General features: G+C 44.1%; 1 protein-coding gene across 1 annotated transcript in view; it reads right to left on the bottom strand.

Moving 5' to 3' along the window:
* DDX10 (DEAD-box helicase 10) overlaps positions 1–20,368 on the bottom strand; it is an 835,384-nt gene that overhangs the window by 59,112 nt on the left and 755,904 nt on the right. The window contains exon 17 of the mRNA XM_078657055.1: positions 17,372–17,508. Coding sequence (XP_078513181.1) covers positions 17,372–17,508 — 137 coding nt within the window. The remainder of the gene's footprint in view (positions 1–17,371; positions 17,509–20,368) is intronic.

Below are 20,368 nucleotides of genomic sequence, written 5' to 3'. Positions count from 1 at the left end.
CAGCGCCCTGTCTCCGGGGAGGAACACGCCAACAGATGACCGACCTCACGATATGAAGGGACCTCAGGAGACGAATCCAGAACCTGGCGCGGCTCCTGATCAGCGTTGACCGGCGCAGGAATGGGCCTCCTTGGCGCCGGGCTGATTCCTGCCACCACGTGCTCTCCAGGAGAATGGGGCGAGGCTGACGCCTGACGCCTGACCAGTAAAGGCGCAGCGCCGGAAAGGCGCAGGCTCGGCCTCGGATGGGGCAGCCACCCTCGCCGAGGACCGAGAGGGACTCGGGAAGGTGCCCCAGGCCCGGCCTCCACCCGCGACTCCACCAGAGGAAGGCTCCCGGCGCTGAAAAGGCACCGGCTCGACCTCTGTTGAGACAGCCGCCTGCTCAGAGAACCGAGGGGGGCTTGTGGGCAAGCCCGGAGTCCCGGCGATCACCTGTGACGCCACAGGGAGCCCCTAGGGTTGATGCGGTGAGGCAGGGACGCTAGGCGCCGAAGAGGGGAGCCCTGAAGGACCGCACCACGACGATGCCACGCTCCTACGACCTGGATATGAAACCTGTGGCGCTGGGCCGGTGCTGTCGCCGACTCCGCGGAAGTCCCAGTGTGAGGCAAGGGATCCGCGGATGCCTCAGGAGGTGGAAAAAGGGCCAAAGAAGCCTGCAGAGCCGCAGCGTAGGCTGTCATTTGGGCACTAGTCGTCTCCGCCGCCGGGAAACAGCGGGTAGGGAGGCGACAGGCGGGGTGCACGTCCCGGGGGAAGACGTCGCCAGCTGCGGAAGGAGGACAGGACATCGGAGACAAACTGAAGGACCTACCAGCCAGTGAGCCACGCCCAAGGGGCCGCAGCGAAAGACGATGTCGCAGACGAAACCGGCAGCTCCTTGCTTCCGAGGTAGGGGACGGACGCTGGGATGACACCGACCTGGACAAGCACGCCAACAGCAACTTCATCCGGCGCTCCCGCCGTGATTTAGGTTTAAGGTGCTGGCAGGTGTCGCAACTCTCCGAGTCGTGGTGCTCACCCAGGCACCACATGCAAATCGGGTGAGGGTCTGTCGCCGACATGGGACGTGCATAGAAGGTACACGTTTTGAAGCCCGAAGTCATTCGCACACTGTTCCACTGAACGCCAAGCGTAAAAAGGGGATAGAAGGCCTGAAAACAGGCCAGGACACAATCCGGATCCGCGTTGTACGCGGAAGAGAGAAAAAACTGACGTAGGCGCGCCGTGGTGGGACTTATGTATCCTCGCTGACGTCACGGATGCGGACGATGCTGTGGCAGAAAAGTTTTACGGATCCAGTCTAACGCCTGGGGAAAATTCTACGTTAAGGAATCTGCGGCTATTAGTCTCTATCAGATAAAAGGAAGAATGGAGACAGGTGAGATGGGTGTAGGGCACGGCTGGGAATAGCTGCCTGTACAGCACCACTAACAGCTCCCTCTGCTCTCTCTGCCCTTCTCACCTTAATTGAGGCTGCAGATAAATACTGCCACAAGGAAGGGGAAAGTCCCACCACTGCTATTTCTTCCTTTCCTGCATTGGGATCAATGTAAACGCCATACAGCGGGACCCTCCCACTCACAACACAACTGAGAAGAGTTTTTGCAGATGTTTTGATGGTCTTTGACTATGGCAAGGCGATATCACAGAGTACATAGACCCATGCAGTGTCAGCAAGCAAAGAGAAGTGGTCAAACATAATTGTCTGTGCTCTGTGTTGCAAGCAAAATATATTGCCATGTATTGATCCTGATGAAAGAGCCAGCATCTTTGTTTTTTGTGGGTCTGAGAATTAGGAGGAAGTTTTGGAAGGGAGACTGGAATTTAAGTGTTTTCTAAAAGAAAGTGTACGAAAAATGTCAGTAAATACCTGCTGACTAGATCGGGAGGTGGGACCTAGGTAGAGAGGAGAGAGGGCACTGGGTGGTAGGGAAAATGGCTATGAAACTGCTTGTCAGTGGAGAGATAAGAAGTGGGCAAGTGGAAAGTAGATCAGGATTCGGGCTAACATGTGAGTAGCTTAGCATTCAGGAAAGATGAGGTTAAGAGCAATATTTTGCAGACTCTGCATGGAACAGAGAAGGGCGAGTGCTTGGGTGAGATAAGAGTGTGGGTACTTGAGAAATTAGGTACAGAGGCAGTTGCAGTAAGAAGAGTGAGTGCTGTGATGCTATCAGGCCAAGGAGTGGAATGGTCTGCCGAGAAGGAAAGTGGCTTGAGATATGGAGACAGGGAAGCTGTCCCACAGAGGATGTGTACAAATGAGGCCTGCTGCTAAAGAGCTACTGCCAGTCACAGTCTTGAAGCAAGACTGTAGCAAATCCACCTTTTCTGAATGGTCTTTCAAGATGTTTCACCTTTTTCTAGACCACATTTTTGCTGGCTTCATGAATCTGTGCACTGCACCACTGCTTAGCAGTAGTAAAGAGCCCTTGCTTTCGCTCTAAATCATCTGCTGTACAATGGAACTCCCTATTTGACCTACTGAGCTTCCTTTTAAGTCGGTTGTTTTTCTTCTAAGAAGTCTTTCCAATCAGGAGGTGTCAGTGCGTCCTACTCTGCTTGTTGGTGTTCATTGCCCCCGGCTCCATTGTTTGCGCCCAATGAGTGAGGGTAAGTATGGAGCAGAGTATAGAGAACAAATAGTGACCATGCAAGTAGAAAATGCATTCAAAATGGTGTGGCCTTGACGAGGCTGAGATGATTTGGTCCTGTCTTTGTAGCACATAAGCGTACGCTTAGCATCAAGCATGCAGAATTCTCTCTCAGCTGAAGAGATAGGTTGTGGAAAAAAGACTGGGAGCACAATATACCTTGAGCAAAAAGGTAGGATTGATCTTAAGAACCACCATGCCTTTGTAGACTTGGAAAAAAGTTCCAAAAGTGTGAGGGCCTGCAATTCACCGATGCGTCTGAGTGATGTGACTGCGACGAGAAGGCAACCTTCCGAGAAAGGAACTACTGAAGACGTATTTATTTATTTTATTTGAAAGGTTTTATTAAGCGCAAACATGACCCGTCTGGGTATCAGAGCGCTGTACACAAAGCATGCAAGATAAAGTGGAAAATGAAGTATATTAAACCTGTAGGTAGTCAGGTAAGTAGAAATCCAAGAAAAGAGCAACCCAGGTAATAGAAGGTATAACTCGGTACAAAATACATCATTGAACATAAATAACAATGCTGTAGACAAGAAGTAAGAGTTAGTTTGGGTGGCTTCAGGTCTATCGTTGCAGGTAGCTATTCAGGAGCAACACTGACTTCTTTTTTTAATGTGGCAAACAAGGGATTACATCTGATTTCAGTAGCAAGAGCATTCCAAATTCTAAGAGCAAAACCATAGAAGGCTCAGTTATAAGTTCTCTTCTTATTGAATGTTTGTGGTTTCAGCAATAGATTATTAGAGCTTCCAAAGGTTTGATTCAAGCCGGATAATTCAAGTTTTTTGCCATGTATGCATTGGCTCGAAAGGGGCCCCATGATGCAAGTGAGAAAAATGTTGATTTTCCAGACTGGGGCAGGTCAGAAGTCTTGGTGGAGTTACAAGCTTACGGCCCTCCTTGAGAACTTTGAAAACTGGGATTTTAAAGAGGAAAGAGTTTTCCCTGTTATGCATATATGAAGCAATGACCACTAGGTGTAGCCTGACTGATGTGTAAGCCAACAGTGACTTTTGAAGGTGTAGGATATAACAAATGATGTCCATCACTGCAGAGGTGTGCGAATGCATGTTGTTTGGGGTACAGTAGTGAACAAGACAGTTTCACTTAGCAGCATAGCAAGTGCATGTGGTGGGCCTACGGGCTATCTGAGTATGTTCATGCACTCCTACGGCAAACCAAGGTAACCAAACTCTAGGACCTCAGGAGTCAAATCGGTAGGTTGAGCTGCATGGGGTTTGGGTGCTTGACTTTCCTGTGATCTTGAGTGAGAAGGTCCAGCCTGTTGATGAGCTTCTTGTGAGGGGCAATAGACACCTCGAGCAGGGTTGAGAACCAGGGTTGTCTGGTCCATTTGGAACCACCAGGGTGAAGGCGAGGGATGCTTCTCTCAGCTTCCTGATCACATACGGAACGAATGGGAGAGAAGGAAAAGCATAGGAAAAGATCCCTGACCAGTTCATCACATGAGCATTGCCATGGAACACGGATGGGGAGACATGGCGACAAAGTTTTGGCATTTTGCGTTTCGTGCCCTGGTGAAAGGATCTATGTCTGGGGTATCCCACTTGCAAAAGTAAGGCAGCAGGACTTGTAGGTGGTTTCCACTAATGGACTTATTGATTTTCCGTGCTGAGCAGGTCTACAAAGTTGTTGTACACTCCCAGAAACACTCTGTCAGGAGGTGGTCCCGTTGATGGATGGTCCATGCAAAATCTGTTGCGTTAGGTGAGGTGAGTGAGCACCTCCTTGTGTTTCAAGATAGAACATGGTGGCCATGTTGTCTGTACATGCCAGGACTACCTTGCCTTGAATCTGTTGGAGAAAAGCTTTGAAACTAGATGAATGGCTAACATCTCCAAGTGGCTGATGTTCAGACCCCTTAGATGAGGAGGCCACAGACCTTGGACTGTGTGTTGTTGAGGTTCGTCACCCAACCACCTAGTGATGCACACGTGGTGATGGTGATTCATGCCCTAAAGTAACTATAACTCACGCCCCACATGCACAGTTTTCTCATCAATAATTTTACAGCAAATGTTGCAGAGACATTATCAATGATGTCATTGAAGATGTCATGAGTGTGGTAATATGTGGGGTAATTAGAAGTGCATGGCGGGCGCAGGTTATAGTTACCTTAGGGCATGAGTTATAGTTGCTTGAGATAACTATAACTGCTGAATGTCTGTAGTTTTGTGTGTGTAAAATCTTAACCTAACTATAATGTCCCTGTAACCTTTGTTTTTTTGTGAATTTCTAAGTTGTTTTTTTTATTTATTTCCCCAACAAAATCTCTGTAACCTTTGTTTTTTTCAGTAAATTTCTATAGTTCTTTTAACGTAAAATATTATATAATTACCATACATTAATCCAACCGCCCGCATGCAGTCAACCCCCCGCATGACCTTCAGCCATGTGCTGTTACAGATCCTGTGGCTAACCTGCAGGCCCTCTCCCGGGTCACTTTTGGCGCCGGGGACACCATCCCCTGAGTGTGGCACATTTTTTGGGGGGAGGTGGGCACAAGGCCTCCTCCCACGTCACTTTTGGCCCCGGGGACACAATTCCCCAGCAACATATTTCAAGGTGAGGGGGGCATGCAGCTACCCTCCCAGGCCGATTTCGGTCTCAGGCCCCAATCCCATGGGGCCCAGCACTATATTTAATAGGTAAGAATCACGAAGCCCCCTCCCCAGGCAAATTTGCGCCCCGAGACCCATCCCATGGGACCCTTTGCATTTTTTATTTTAGGGGAGGGGGTATGTGGTCCCCTTCCTGGGCTGTGTTTGGCCCCAAGGACCCCACCACCTGGGGCCCACCACTATATTTAGGGGGGTACAAAGCCCCCCTCCATGTGCCGATTTGTCTTGAGGATCCAATCTTAAGGAGCCCAGCAATATTCTAAAGGGGAAGCTCCCCTCTCAGGGCCCCAGTGCCAACATCCCTCAGGGCCCACCACCTGTTTGAAAGGGGATTGGGGTACGTACTCCCCCTCCTTCCTCTTTTCAATATCGTTCGGGCCCTGGGGATGGGGACCCAGGGGCCAAAATCAGACTGGGGACAGGGCCATGGGCGCCCTCGCACATATTAATATATGATGGCCCACCCTCTGGGCGGAAAAAAAAATACACGTCCTGGGGACCTCTCCTGTTTTCTTTTTGTTGCAGCTCCTCCATGAACTTACAGCAAAATTTTTAAAAAAACTACGTTTCTGGTATTTACTGATCCTCGACGAATTACCCTGAAACTTTCCAGACAGCAGCTGAAGTGAGTGCCAAACTAGTTTTGAAAATTGTGAAGATTTGTCAAAATGTCCCAAAGTTATAAGCAAAACAAAAACGCTTTTCCTATGGAAACTAGGTCCTAACAAACTACCAACAAGCAAAACGCCAGTAAGTAAGATATCACTCAGTGCCCCCCCCCCCCCTCCAAGTTTTTTCTTTTTAAAATGCAGCTTAATGCCACTGGAGCCAGAACTGGCTTAAAACCAGTTCTGCCACTTCTCACACCTCTGGAGCTGGAATACACATCCATGCCTAGCAAAGTTAATGAATCTGCCTCAAAGGACAATTGGTTGAGTCTGGCCTAGTAAAGGCCAATGAGTGTTAACTGCTGACCACTTAGTAGGATTTAGCTATCTGTAAGTGGCAGGAGCAACTGGCAGAACAAACAGCAGGTTCGGCACTACCTCTATTGTCTTGGGGAAGCCAGAAAGGGTTTCCCCTATTCAATCCCAGGACCCATCCAAGCAACCAGTCTCCAGCCACAACAGCTCCAGAGCTGGAATACACATTCTTCGCCGGGATAATTAACAACTCCAGCTTAGAGAACAATGGCTTGCCTCTCGGCCAAGGAAAGGACGATTGATGTTAACTGGTGACCATTAGCAAGGATACGCTATCTGGGAGTGAAGAGGAAGAGTGGGCAGAACAAATTGAAGCTTTAGCACTATCACATTTGACTTGGAGATGCCATGGAGGGATTCTCCTATATATCCCTAGGATCTTCCTGGACAGTCAGTCTCCAGCCACTGTAGGAAAGGAAACTGGTTTTTGCCTTGTCAGGTGATGAGTTGCCAAGAGGGTGATGGCAGGCCTGCCTGGTGACAGCTGGGTCCTACCATGTTGGAATTGGGGGCCTGGGTAATTTTACAGTAAGGCAAACAGGAAGTGCTGCAAAAGGAGTTGGGGAATTCTGAGAAAATATTAATAACCCGGCATTTGTAAAGCGCAAACAAATCACCCCTGAGGGTCTCAAGGTGCTGGGGGCCGTCGGGAAGATTAAATGAGCTATTGCCCAGAGTCACGTGGTGCTGGGTTGAGCTGCCGCCGGCGCCGGGGATCGAACCGTGAGCACCGTGCTCCAAAGTCAACTGCCCTGGCCACTGCGCCACACCTCTCCCCTACTTAGGATTGGGTGGAAGATTTTCTCCAATTAGTAACTAGTGCACCGACCTGAGATGACTATCTAAGGAAAAATGCTCTGTAGGGAGAAGAATCCTGACTTCTGCTGCAAGAAGAGAAATCACTTAAGGAAGTCTGAATCCTGCTGGCACCTAAGGCCTGGAACTGCTCTACAAGGGTGAAGACGTTGGCCCTCTGATTACCAGCTTCAGGGACACAAAAGCAGAAGATCTCCTGGCTCCAAAAAGGTCAAGCTGACTAAAGAGGACTTAACCCTGTTGGAGACCTGGTTGAACAGACACCTGGTGCCCAAAGAGCTAGGGGTCGCAGAACTTACTAAAAAAAGCTTCCCTAGCAGTTAGAAACTAAGTCTTAAAGTAAAACCTTTGAACATGACAACCCACTTGTTTGATTATCTCTGCTCCACTGCCAGAGGCCTTTAATTGCACCTAGGTCCCGGTACTCTAGCTGCTTTTGCCTTAAAATTGAAAAAATATATCTCCAGTTCCCCTTAACCTATTTTGATGGTCTTCACATTTTTTGCTCATTAATTTGTTCTTTATTTTTCCCAAGTTGCAAACAGAATTAACATATTAATATTATGACTGACAGCTATTCCTACATGCTTATCTAGAGGACAATGTAACAAAAGCAAGACAAAGACACTGACCCATCAATAGTGCACTCAAGCTTTGGACAACAGTGCACCTTCCTGTGAAGATGGTGCTATGAACTGAGGCTATGTTCCATCATAGTCAACACTTTGCTCTAAGGGAGCTCTTTGCACTGTTTATGAATATCATATGTACTATTCCAGTGAGTCTACATTCAGTACTTGATTGGCTTAACATGCACAACAGCCACCAATGCAACCCGTCTAATCTTCTGTAATATGACTCAGGGTAGAGGTTGCACCTGTCCATGGGTGGGAGCACATGGATTCCTTGTGGCAGGGCTGTGGAGTTTGTACACGCTTTCAACCACCTCATCGGACACACATAGAAATTCTAAACCACAATCAAACGTTGCACAGTTTTATCTTACATTACATGTACATTTCACTCTTACTAATTATGGCAGCCACTTCCATTGTCACAAAATCGAAACGTGGGGGGTTTACACAGACATTCCTCCAAGAACATGAAATAAGTCTCCTATAGGTGGTCCCTCAGTGTCAGCCTACGCAAACGTAGAATATGTTTAACCTGAAAACACGACTCTGGGGGTTTGTAAGCAAACCCCTTCCACTCAGAGGTGCAGTATGTTGACCTTTGCACAAGGGTTCTTGTAATTCATTTATGAGCAACACAGTTCCAGGATACTTGTTATGTTTTATTTCTTCCAAACTAATTCAGTCTAAATTATTTGTGACTCAATTTCATTATATTAAATTGCAAACAAAAAGTTTATATATGTTTCGTGCAGCAGCATTGTATTCCGGCTCCTTATATAGTTTAATGTCTGAAGTCGATATGGCAGCCATTTTTTTCATTTTGCTGATTTTGTTCTTTGCCTGTAGGTTTGAAATATTCATTTTGCTAGATTTTAATGGCTTTGCTCTTGGAATGTGTTCAGTGTACCTTGTTTACCTTATTCTAGTGGCCTCTATTAACGTTGGGTAGCAGCAGAGCGTTTCATACAAAGATGCAGAACTGCGTCTCCTTTACATGAAAACTTGTGAATGCACGTGCAAGCAGAACATAATTGTATACACTGTACTGCAAGCTTAGATTATTCTCTAAACAATAAAATTGTGGGCCTATTAACAAAGGTAAACGTACACTTTTGTATAAGTTTACTACGTTTAGGTATTCAAAAATTACGTGCAGAGTTTTACGACTCCGTACTCCCTATTCTGAATCATGATTTTGAGACTCTGCAATCGCACAAATAAGCATAGGGTGTGCTTCTCTAATCTTTTCCAATACTGAGAAATGTAGGAGATTTACTACTGACAATGGACGTAAACCTTCTTCCAGAGTTGGGAAAAAAGTGGGCGGAGGGAAAGTGAATTTGCAAACACTCAGATTTTCGCATGAGAAAATCTACACATGCATATTTGCTCATGCTAAAATGCAGTTCACAAATATTTTCTAGGAATACTATTTCTTGTCCAACTTCTGTAAATTCTTGGGAATTCACGAAAGCTGTAGAGCTGCACTTAATGCAAGGACATATACCATGGGTGTACTTTTGAGACTTTAATAATTGGCCCTAATTTAGTCTCGCGTTGACTGTGAACTTTTGTGATTATTAAAATTCTGTCTCTCTCTCTCTGTATCGGCTGGCTTCACAGTGAGTTACAGCATTCTGCTCTTTCATAAGGAGCATATCGGGACACAAAGTAGTTATGTTTAGTGCCAGTAACTACTGTGGGAGTGTGTGCTTTTTGAGACCCAAAAACTATTTTTGATTTTGCCAATGTTTGTTACAATGGTGAGGGCATGGCAGCTCCCACACCAATCAGGTTTTACAAAAACCAAGCCAAAACAAGTCACACATTGACAAAACTTAAAAGCTGACCACCAGTTTCAGATCTACTGGCTTTGCCAATGCTTGTTTATTTTTGTTTCCCATAATCTTATTGAAACTGGTTACACTGATATTCCATTATGAATTTTTGGGGGAAATACTAGCATGCATCAACACATGTTACTTAATGATTCTGCAAAGAAATGCTACCTGAAATTTTACATTAGTTTAGCAAAAGATTTTTTTTCCTGCCTTTATTTTTTTATGAAAATTTTCTTTTGGAGGCAAAGAATCATCAATCTTGCTTTCAAGATTCTGCAAATATCTGCATCAAGTCAGACAGCATTCTGGGAGCATTGTACATAGCCTCATATTGCTAAACTTTGAAAAATGTGTGTACACTTGTTCATACTGGAACCACTGTCAGTAGTGCAGCCTGAGCTTAAGACATTTACTTATAGCGCTCACTCTAATAATAAGAGTTTTCAATTAATAAACCATAAATACTAGTTTAAACAGTATTAACATATGGGAAAAAGTATTACCTTAACTGCAGACAGTGCCCTTCCCTGATCCCTAATGTGCTACTGCAAACTAGAAGCCAAAGGGTTTGTGTTGCAGGGGGTTGGGCTTACTTGTCCCAAGGACAAAATACGCATGAAAACGTGTTGCCCTTGACCCCAAAGAATATGTCATGCGAGTTGTGCTATAAAAATTCCACATCCCTGCCCCCCCCCTCAATTTTTTCACAATTATTTTACTAAATTGGCAATGTTTAAATATGTCTAAACATATTTTAACATTGCAATTAAGCTGTTACCTCTTTTTAGGTCGAACCTGGGCAGCGCATGCGCTGCTGCGAGGCATGCAGTATTGGAATATGGCTTTGAAGCCCCGCCCACTTTCCGCCCATATTTTTTATTGGCTTTTGTCATTGTCCTTCGTAAACGCAGGCTTCCGAGTCGTTTTTAGGCTTGTTAGTCCCTCCTTGGTACCACCTTGTCGGCATTTGTTACCTCCCCATAAGGACTGGACCTTTTACTTCGGGTGTTACACAGTATGTCTTTTGAACACTATTTTCTTCAATGAGTTTCTTATTCTGCAGGCATGACATGCTCTCCTGCAAAGGCGCAGCTTTTCCTGCACCATTGGTGGACACTGTGTGCTGCGGGAGCGGTCGAGGAAGCGTACATGACTCCCAGTGATATGGCGTAAACACTTAAACAGTACACACATGAATGCAAACCTCTGGAATTGTATTTAAATTTAAGTGACTCATGTTCCATCCAGTATTGTGCATCTTCACGGCCCGCTGCTCACTTTCGTATCCCGCACATCTCAGTCAAATAAGAAAACACATTATTACAACTAGCTGTGTGGTTTCTTTTACAACTCAGGAGTGGCACAAGCGATGCAACAGCAGGCAGACATCCCACATTACTCCGCTCCACTTTCACTTGTGAGCAGCTACACCACAAGCTGACACCAATTATAAATTGCAAAACAAGTAACTGATTTAAAACAAAACGGGGAGAAAAAAAGGAGATCTCTTTTAAGAGGAGCCAGAGTAATTTAGCAAGGGTTTGCAATGCAATAGGTCTCGCATTTGCGAGAGTTCAAGCTATTAGCATTGTAAATGACAATGCCTTTTATTTATGTATTAAAAACCAAAACATAAATAAAAGTTATTGTCATTTACAATGCCAATAGCAACTCGTGTGAATGCGAGACCTACTGCATTGCAAATGCTTGTTAATCATACTCCCAGTCAGGATATAAATGACAAAAGCTGTTAGCGATGGCCCATTACAAGGTGGCTTACTGCTGCTCATGTTTTAAACACTTAAATCGAAGCATGATGCTTCTCTTGGCCAGAGACTGACGCCCCCCGGAGATCACCTAAGGCCCCCCCCAAAGTTTGAATACCTCTGCTCTAAACCCATGACACTGGCAGAAAGGCCTTTTGGTTTTAGGCAGAAAGGACACAACATACTAAAAGTGTCTTTAACTTAATAGTAATATAAAATCTGATATGACGTTTAGTTGGATTTTAAATTACCATTAAAATGACTCACAAAATAATCTAGCTGCACGCAAACTGAAATTAAGCATCATAAATTGTTATGTCAACTATTGTTTTCCTATAGGAGAGACTGCCTTACCACGGTGAAAAGACTTGGGGGGAGGGGAGTTCACTGCCAGGACATGTAAAAAAAAGAAATTCTACATGTCCTGCCTTTAAATACCATGCTTCATTGGGAAATAAGGCCTACCTTAGGGGTGACATACAGAAATAAAAATGGGAGGTTTAGGCCTGCCAAAAGGGTGATTTTGAAAGGTCGAAACTGCAGTTTAAAAGCTGCAAAGCCAGGCTGCAGTGTATCCCTAGAAACATGCTTTACAGGGCTACAGCAGTGGATGGCACAATCAGTGCGGTAGCCCACCTAGTAGCATTTCATTTACTTGCCCTTGCACAGGTACTCCTATATGCTAGGGGCTCATAATTAAATTACATGGGCCAATTAGGTGTATGCCAGTTTTACCATGTTTAAAAAGGAGAGCAGTCTACAACTGGCAGCGGTAAAGTCCAAAAAGAGGTCCAGCAACAAAAGGCTAAAATATGGGGGAACACCACACAAAAGATGGTAATTTGCAACAGTTTCAAACTCTTTTTCTTTTTAGTCCTCATATCACCCCAGCTGTTGCGATCTCAGGTGACCCAGTGGGTACCGCCCTCGCACCTTCGGCACAGACAGCTTACCAGCCACACCAACCAGGGCTTAATACCCATAGTCGTAGGACTACTCCGATCTCCGGATCCGACTCACCACTCCATCTAAGGAAATCTATCCAGATAGTATCTGCTCTATCAGGGGAGCAACCCAAACCCATCCTGCAGCATGACCAGCGTACAGCTCTAAGCAAGTCTTCCAGGAAAGTTGCTGCTTCATCCAGCCAATGTTTGCAAATCTCTCTTCTTGTCAGGAGCACAAGATAGAAGAGCAGCCAGCTCTGCTTCCTGACCAAAAGGCTAAGTGACTATATTTCCACACCCATTAACACCAGCACCAGGCTCATCTCAATTCTGAGACTGAGGATGTATGTTGTAATATTGCTCAATTTATTCCAGAATTCACCACTAATTGAGGGACAGGTAGTGAACATGTGCTCATCATTTGCTTCAGGATGTCCACATCTTTTACATTTTAGGATATGCGATCGGACAAATCTAGCTAGGCTCTGTGGTGTCCAATATATTCTATTAATGGTGAAAAATGTGTTCTTTTTTAAATTTGCTGGCTTTACCGTAGAGTATAACAGTTTCAAAGAAATTTGCCCTAGATATGGGAGCTCGGATTCCTGAATTACTCCCTTCCACATCCCACCCGGTAGCTCCAAAAATCCATCCTCAGCTGCCAGGAGCTTTTGGTACCATGTAGAGACCTCAGTGCTTAAAGGCTGTGTATCCTGCAAAAGGGCTTCTACTTCCCAGGCCCGCTTATCTCCAAAATAGTGCTCCTTTTCCAAGAGGTGAGCTTTATCTACTTAAATCTAGACAAGTAGTCCCCCAGTCTTTGCTTTGAGTTCTTCCCAAGGTAAAAGCCCTTATGCTGTAAAAAGTTCCCCCCAGCTGGCAATCCCGGCCTCGCTCAGAGGAAGGCTCAGCCTATCCTGCAAACATTTGGGAGTGCCCAGGGAATCCAAAATCGGGGAACAATCAGAGTAGTACCTGATGGCAAGAATCTTCCAGACCCTGTACCAAAGGCGCAGTGCACCTTTCAGGACTTTCAGATGCACCGTCTTAAAAAACGTGGGAGCCGCCAAATTGACACAAAACGCTTGTAGATTCCAGAACTATCACCATTTCTGTTAGAATCCCTCTCCATGTTGAGCTATTCAGAGTCCCAAGGAGCATCCTACAATTTTTAAATTGAAAGGCTTAGGTTTAGATCTGGTAATGCCAAACCCTCTTTTTATCAAACTCCTCTGTAACTTTTTCCAAGAGAGCCTAGCTCCCCCTGATGCCCAGTTAAAGCTAGTAATTTCCCCCTGTATTTTCCCTATCTCTTTTTTAAGAATCGTAAGGGGAATACAGTTTAAGAGATAAGTCAATTTAGGTTGAGCAGTCATTTTAATCAGGTACACCTGTCCAAAAATCGCCATTGGCAAGTTCCTCCACCTTTTTAGCAGCTTATCTATCTCCTTTGCTACCTGCCTAGATTATGTGCTGGACACGCCCCTAGTGTATGGACTATTGAGATTCCCAAATACCTTAACTCACTCACCTCCTGACCCCAATTGCTGATGTTCTCTGACTTAGTTGCATTCAAAAGGTAGCCTGACAGTGCCCCAAATTCTTCCGCTAACTTTCCCAACCTAGCTATAGTCTGAAAAGGGTCAGATGAATAAATGATTAAATTGTCTGCATACAACGCTATCTTGGTTCTAAATTGTTGTGCAGAAAAAGGGATTACCCGAGGGTCTTTTCTAAGGAGCTGAGCGAAAAGCTCTATATAAATATGAAACGAAAAGGGGGAAAGCGGACACCCCTGCCAGTACCCAGAGTAATCCAAAAACTCTCTGCGCCATTAAATAGGAGTAGCGCTGTCGATTTTTCATATAATCTCTGTAGAGTCGTGACAAAACACGGGCTAAACCCTAGTACTACCAGGAGCTCCCACAAATACACCCAGAAAACCCAGTTAAAGGCCTTGGCGACATCTATTGTATCAACAGCCAATGGGATCAAACGTTCCATGGCCAGATCAATACACCCGATTAACTGCCATGTAAGATCATGTAAGAATAACCTTTAACAGTGCCCACTGCTTGTCCTTGCTGGGCCTCAGAACTACACTTACTGAGACCCAGGACCAAGGTCGAAACATCAGGATTAAATGTCCTGGATTAGTTGATTCGGTAGACAGTCTGAAAGTGCACGGTATCCAGGATGGCTCTGATGAAAGTGATCCTCTGCAAAGGAGTCAGGTATAACTTCGGGCACATGAAATGTGAACCCCAGTGATGTAAGGAGGTTTGCCCACATCTGTAGTTGGTCCGCAACGGATTGTGATGAATCCACCTTCAACAGCCAGTCATCAAGGTGGGGAATACTGGTGCTCCGTACCTCTGAAGGTTATACTGCAATCATCGCCATCCCCTTTGCGATACCAGAGGTGCGCTGGTGACAGTGAAAGGAAGCATGGCAAACTGAAAATGGTTGTAACCGACCTTGAACCGCAGGTGGCTGCGGTGGCCCTGCAAGTCGCGTATATGGAAATAGCCATCCTGTAGGTTAAACACCACCATGCAGTCTCCTGGATGCAGGGCAGATACAATCTTGCCAGCGTGAGCATCTTGAATTTATCCTTTTGCAGTAGGAAATTTGAGAGGTTGAAGATCTAAAATAGGACCAAAGGATCTGCACATTTTTTTAAAACAGGAAATAATGGGAGTAATACTCAGTTCCGGTCTCAAAGGCAAGGACTCTATCTAATGCTCCTTCTCCAAAACAGCCTGAACCTTCTGTAGTAAAAAAGGCAACTGATCCTCTGAAACCCCCACAGAAGTGGGTGGAAGGTGCAGCATAACAGAAGGAGTGGCAGGGCATAGCCCGGTTGGATTACCTGCAAGACCCACCTGTCAGATGTTAAGGCTTGCCACCCTTGGAGAAAATGTCTGATCATGCCTCCCATAGGGTGATCTTGTGCCTTTAAGAGAAAACTAAAGAGGCTTGGAGGCTGCTGCCAGAGGAGCAAGGGACTGGGAAGATCCCTGTACCAGTGAGTCTGGGCACTGTTTGTTGGACCACGAAAGGCCTCGGGCCTGCTGGTTGGGTGGTAGGTCCTGATGCTGCCTGTGTGCCAAACCCTAGAGAGAACTAAAAAGAGGTGAAATTGTTGAGGATATTGTTTTGCAGGTGCTGAGACACCGAGGCAGCATGCAGTGGCTCTATTGCCTTTGAAGCCCTAAAGGGCAGAGTTAGACTTGCTGCCAAAAATGCAAGATCCATAAAAGTATATATCCATAAGCTGTGCAAGAACATTACCAGAACAACCTCTGGATCTCATCCATGGCACCGAAGCACCACACTTGCGCCAACAGCTCTGCCTAAGCAGTCTGTTTTGTTCAAGCCTGGCAGAATTACATATATGGCTGTATCCTGGCCATCTTGAATGATCATTCCAAGTTGGTGTGGTATTCTTCTGGGACAGCTTCCAAGATCTCAGCGACCATGTCCCATGACAGCACTTACCCAGAAAACAGATTATGTTGACTGTCCTGAGGGTGAGGCTAGCTGAAGAAAACATCTTCTTCTCAAATGACTCAATTGTATTTGAGTCTTTGTCTTGAGAAAGGTCACAGGAAATATTTAGGGTAAGCCCTCTTGGTTGAGGCCTGTATTACCAGGTTTAGAATAAGATTCTGTACGAAGCAGGCAGGGTCATTCAGAGCTGGTCTGTGTCAGCGTACCACCTTTCTGTTAACAGGTTAGCAAGAATAGCAGGATTTAGCCCAAGAGCACAAGGTTGTTGGTCAGGGTATTCTTCATCGGCAGAAAAGGCTCAGATGAGGTCTGTCCAGGTTGTAAAAAGAAGATGAAATGAGGTACTTACCTGTAACACCAGTTCACCAGCACTAATATCTTTCATACATTAACATGCTTGAATCTTTCCCGGTCATCAGGCTGGGACTTCCAGATAACATTAAATAGTAGTAAACAGTGTCAAAATGGCCACAGGTTTCAACAACAATGATTGATTAGTGGCATATCCACCTCATTTGAAACAAAACAAAATTCAACCAATTATGTGGAAGGACTGAGCTTTACTACTACCCCCAGAGACTACCGTAGCTCAGATTTCTACCCCATGTTGTGTGTGCGGACGTTCCATATTAGCTCTCCGCTTTGACCTATGTGAAACCACAACTTGGCTACATCTTGATATTTCTCACATCTCCCTTTGATTTCAACCAGCCCTCACTTCAGCTTTCAGTGTACTGAGAGAGTTGTTTTCAGGAAAAGTCGTTTCTGGAAAATGTCTGGGCCAAGGGAACCCTTTCCTGCCATTAACTACCATTCTGACTGGCAATTTAAGGAAATCTCTTTCGAAATCCACCTCTATCCAGGGGCAAATGATATATATACACACAGATGACTCACTTGACAGCAAATAGCTAAAGTGGCTATGTTTAAAGCAAGTCAAGTTTTTTTCAGATTTGCCACAGGATTGGTAGTTACTGGTCTGGATTTAAAGATCCGGGAAAATGCAGATTCTCCCAGAAGTCTCACAAACTGTGAATCCATAAAAAAAAATTAAAATACATTTGTGGTACCCAACATCCATATACAGCAGAGTTTGTCCGCCCGAGCTGTGTTGAATGCTGGGAATGGCGATATGCTAGAATCTGTGGCCAACCCTGCTGTGCTCGACTAAATGCTGTGTGAACCTTCCATCAGGTCACTTTTCACAAAATACAGTATCTGAAAATCCTGTCCTTTAACAAATCATATTAGTCAACTAAGCTTTATTCCTATCTTTATTCCAAGCTCTTCTTCAATTCTACAAACCATTCTGAAATCCACATACACCCTCCTCATTTTCTCGCAGTCTCAAGTCGCAACTCTGCTTTGTGGGCAATGTTCTAATTAGGTGGGGTGCATAATGTTGCCTGATTTCATGCATCCAAAGACGTATTTGAATGTTTTTCAAAATTCTGTTCACAATGTAAATATTGGAATAAGTTATAATGGAAAATTGGACATATATGAATTCCCCTGTAACTATATGTGTTGGATAGGTTTGTTTTTGAATATTGAAAGCTTACCTGTCATTTTCCTCAAGTTCATTATCCAAATCCTCCTGATCAGAACCACGCAATTTATCCGGATCAGGAAGAGTGGTTAAATCAATCTCATCTGCACTTTCTTCACGGTCAAGGTAGGCGACGGCTTCTTCTTCAGCCTGAAAAAATAAGAGATATGTAATTGGCACAGGACCTACATCAATCTTTCTAATGTGGTTAATATGTCAGTTGTTATTGCACAAAAAACAAACCCTATGACAAATTAAAATGTTCTATAGCATGAATAATTGTTTACACGACTCATAGCGATCTTTTTATCACCATCAATGCTAACAACCAAAACATACTCCTCTCAACCACTAAGATGGACCTGCGGTGACTGACAACAGCAACTAATCCTATCATGTCAAACTTAGCCTCTTTCTCCCTAGAACCTTCATCAAGGCATGCAAAGTGCCACAATGATTAGATAGATCCCCATCTTCTTCAACTGTCTACACGAATTCCAATTATCTCCTGATAGCCAAAGATTTGAACTACACAAACAGTACTGCTGACGACCTCCATAAAGTTTTGCTCCTATATGGAGGCCAAAAAGCATCAAAACAAACAGTTTGTGATAGACTAAAGGTAGAGAGAGTCAAATTTCTAGTGCCTGACAAAAAGAATGTATTTTCATCAGGTCACAAAATGATGCCACTCAACCACTCACTATCTGAAGAGCTAAAAACAATTCCACGGGATAGAACTGATTGATTAAAAAATGTGTTTCTTTATTTCACTGTCCTAATTATTTTTCAGATACAGAGTAGTGGGACATGAACTATCATATAGAATTAAAGGTGATTCCACAAAAGAATTAAAAGCAACACAAGTGCTTATTATCATATGATGAAGTGGTTTACACAAATTTCTTCTTTCAATTTAGTTACGTGATATTTGTAAGGAAGAATATAACTGTGCCAGACACTACTAGAATTAAGTTGGTGTGGTTAATTCCTTTTTTTTTAAAGGAAATATTATGATTGAGCGTTGAGTACATTATCTTTATTTTTCGCACTTATTAGCAGTCCCTCCTTCCCCAACTGTGAAGGATCAAATCCCTCCCGAGAAAGTAGTAAGGTATAGCTGATACCCGATGTCTCGGGTTTAGTTCGCGCTATATAAAACTCTAAAATAAATTAATAGTTGGCACACATCTTATGGCATGCACCAGAACATTCTTGAATGTTTATGAATGAATTTATGTGCTTGGGGTGGGGGATGGGGCGGTCTTGTACTGCTCACCACCACCTGGAGATTTCTCAGGGTTGACAATGACAGACAACCCTGCACAGATGACACTAGGTACTGCAGAGAGAAATTATAGATTTATATTTAAGAAAAGTGAGGAAATTGGACGTTCTGAGGTCTAGAGGTATTCTGTTGCACATCAGGTGAGCAATTTTCCATACAACATGGCAAGGTACACCACATACTGAGTATGTTGGCAACTACCTGGAGCAATGGGCAATTCGGGACATAAAGTTGAATTTTTCTCCTTTAAAAGAAGGATTTGCATTGGAAAAGGAACAATCTTAAACTAAGACTTAGGTAACTGATCTCAAATTGTATTCATATTAAAAAGAAGAAAGGGGGTGGACAAAGATTGGGGAATGCAAACTTGGATTTGGATTTATGAAGCAGAGAGACAGAATAGGTGTAAGGGAGGGAAAGAAAAATCAGGAAGGGTGTGGTGAGGAGTTGGTAAATGCAAGGGGCAATGGGGTGAGTCAGAGGACAGTGTGTTGAAACAGAGGAAACCGGGTCAATTCAGGCTAAAGAAAAACAAGCCACAATAAAAGGAAAAAACATAGAAAGAATACATTGGTTGTGAGAAAATTCAACAGCGGGACAAATTCGGCTGAATTAGCTAGCCCAATAATAAATACAAATGTAACCAGGACAGATTTGCCTGTGGAGCGATTTATCAGCCTTACAAGCATCCCAAAGAAACATTGTTAGCTGCCTCCCTATAAGAAGTACAAGGCTCTGTAGGGCTGACATTCTAATAACTAAAAACTAAAGGAGTGATCCAGCAGTCAAACTACACAAGCCCAAGCATTTTTTTTAGGCGCTGGAAAATACCAAAAATTGAAAGAAAGGCAAAGGAGGTACTGGGCTGACCTTAGTGCCCCAAATTATGTACTTTGGTGGGTGAAGGAAAACTAAGAACAACATTTTAGCCGACCAATGGATGTAGGGACTGATCAAGCACCTGTTGGAATGATACATGTATGTATTCTTTTTTGGGGAAACTTGAAGCTGGCAAGGCAGCAATATCTGTGACTGAATCAGAACTAAAAATCCATAATTTTATGCTGAAATGCCCTGTACCATGTAGACAAAAAATGTCTATCCGATGCATAACTACAGCCTGCGCACCATTTCCTTCCAACACATCAGGAACACCTTTCCACCTGCCACCTAGGCAAACCCCTCTTTTTCACACATAGGACACACTAACCAACATCCTCCCGAGAAATAAATGTATGCACCTTCTTACATCAAACGCTTCATTGGCAGAAAAAAAGTCATCAATGCAAGGCTCACTGTTTTACATTTGAACAGATTTTTACACATAAATGCCATAGAACAATTATGTGTTTGTCCTTCCATAATAAAATTCGGTAAAACAATCTTTAGTCTTACTCTCTTTGCTGTCCATCCTAAATGCTATGTCAAAAGCCGTTATGTTTGAAGGGATGAAACAGTGTATCTGATGTAACTTGTAACGCAACAATCCTAAATGTAAAGCACTCTGATACCCTCTTGGGTAAAGTTTGCGCTATATAAAACTTTATAAATAAATACATAAATAAACACATAAGTAGCAGCTACGAACTTGTTTGAACAGAATCCTACTTTTTTCAGAAGAAAAGTTTTGTATTATACATATCTAGATTTTGTGCTAACAACTGGCAGTGTGAGTGTAAATTCACCAATTAAATAAGTGGAATTCTATTAGTTAAAACGTCA

Source organism: Lissotriton helveticus, chromosome 8 (genome assembly GCF_964261635.1).
Source record: "Lissotriton helveticus chromosome 8, aLisHel1.1, whole genome shotgun sequence".
NCBI lineage: Eukaryota > Metazoa > Chordata > Amphibia > Caudata > Salamandridae > Lissotriton > Lissotriton helveticus.
This window is presented reverse-complemented; position numbering and strand designations above follow the sequence as displayed.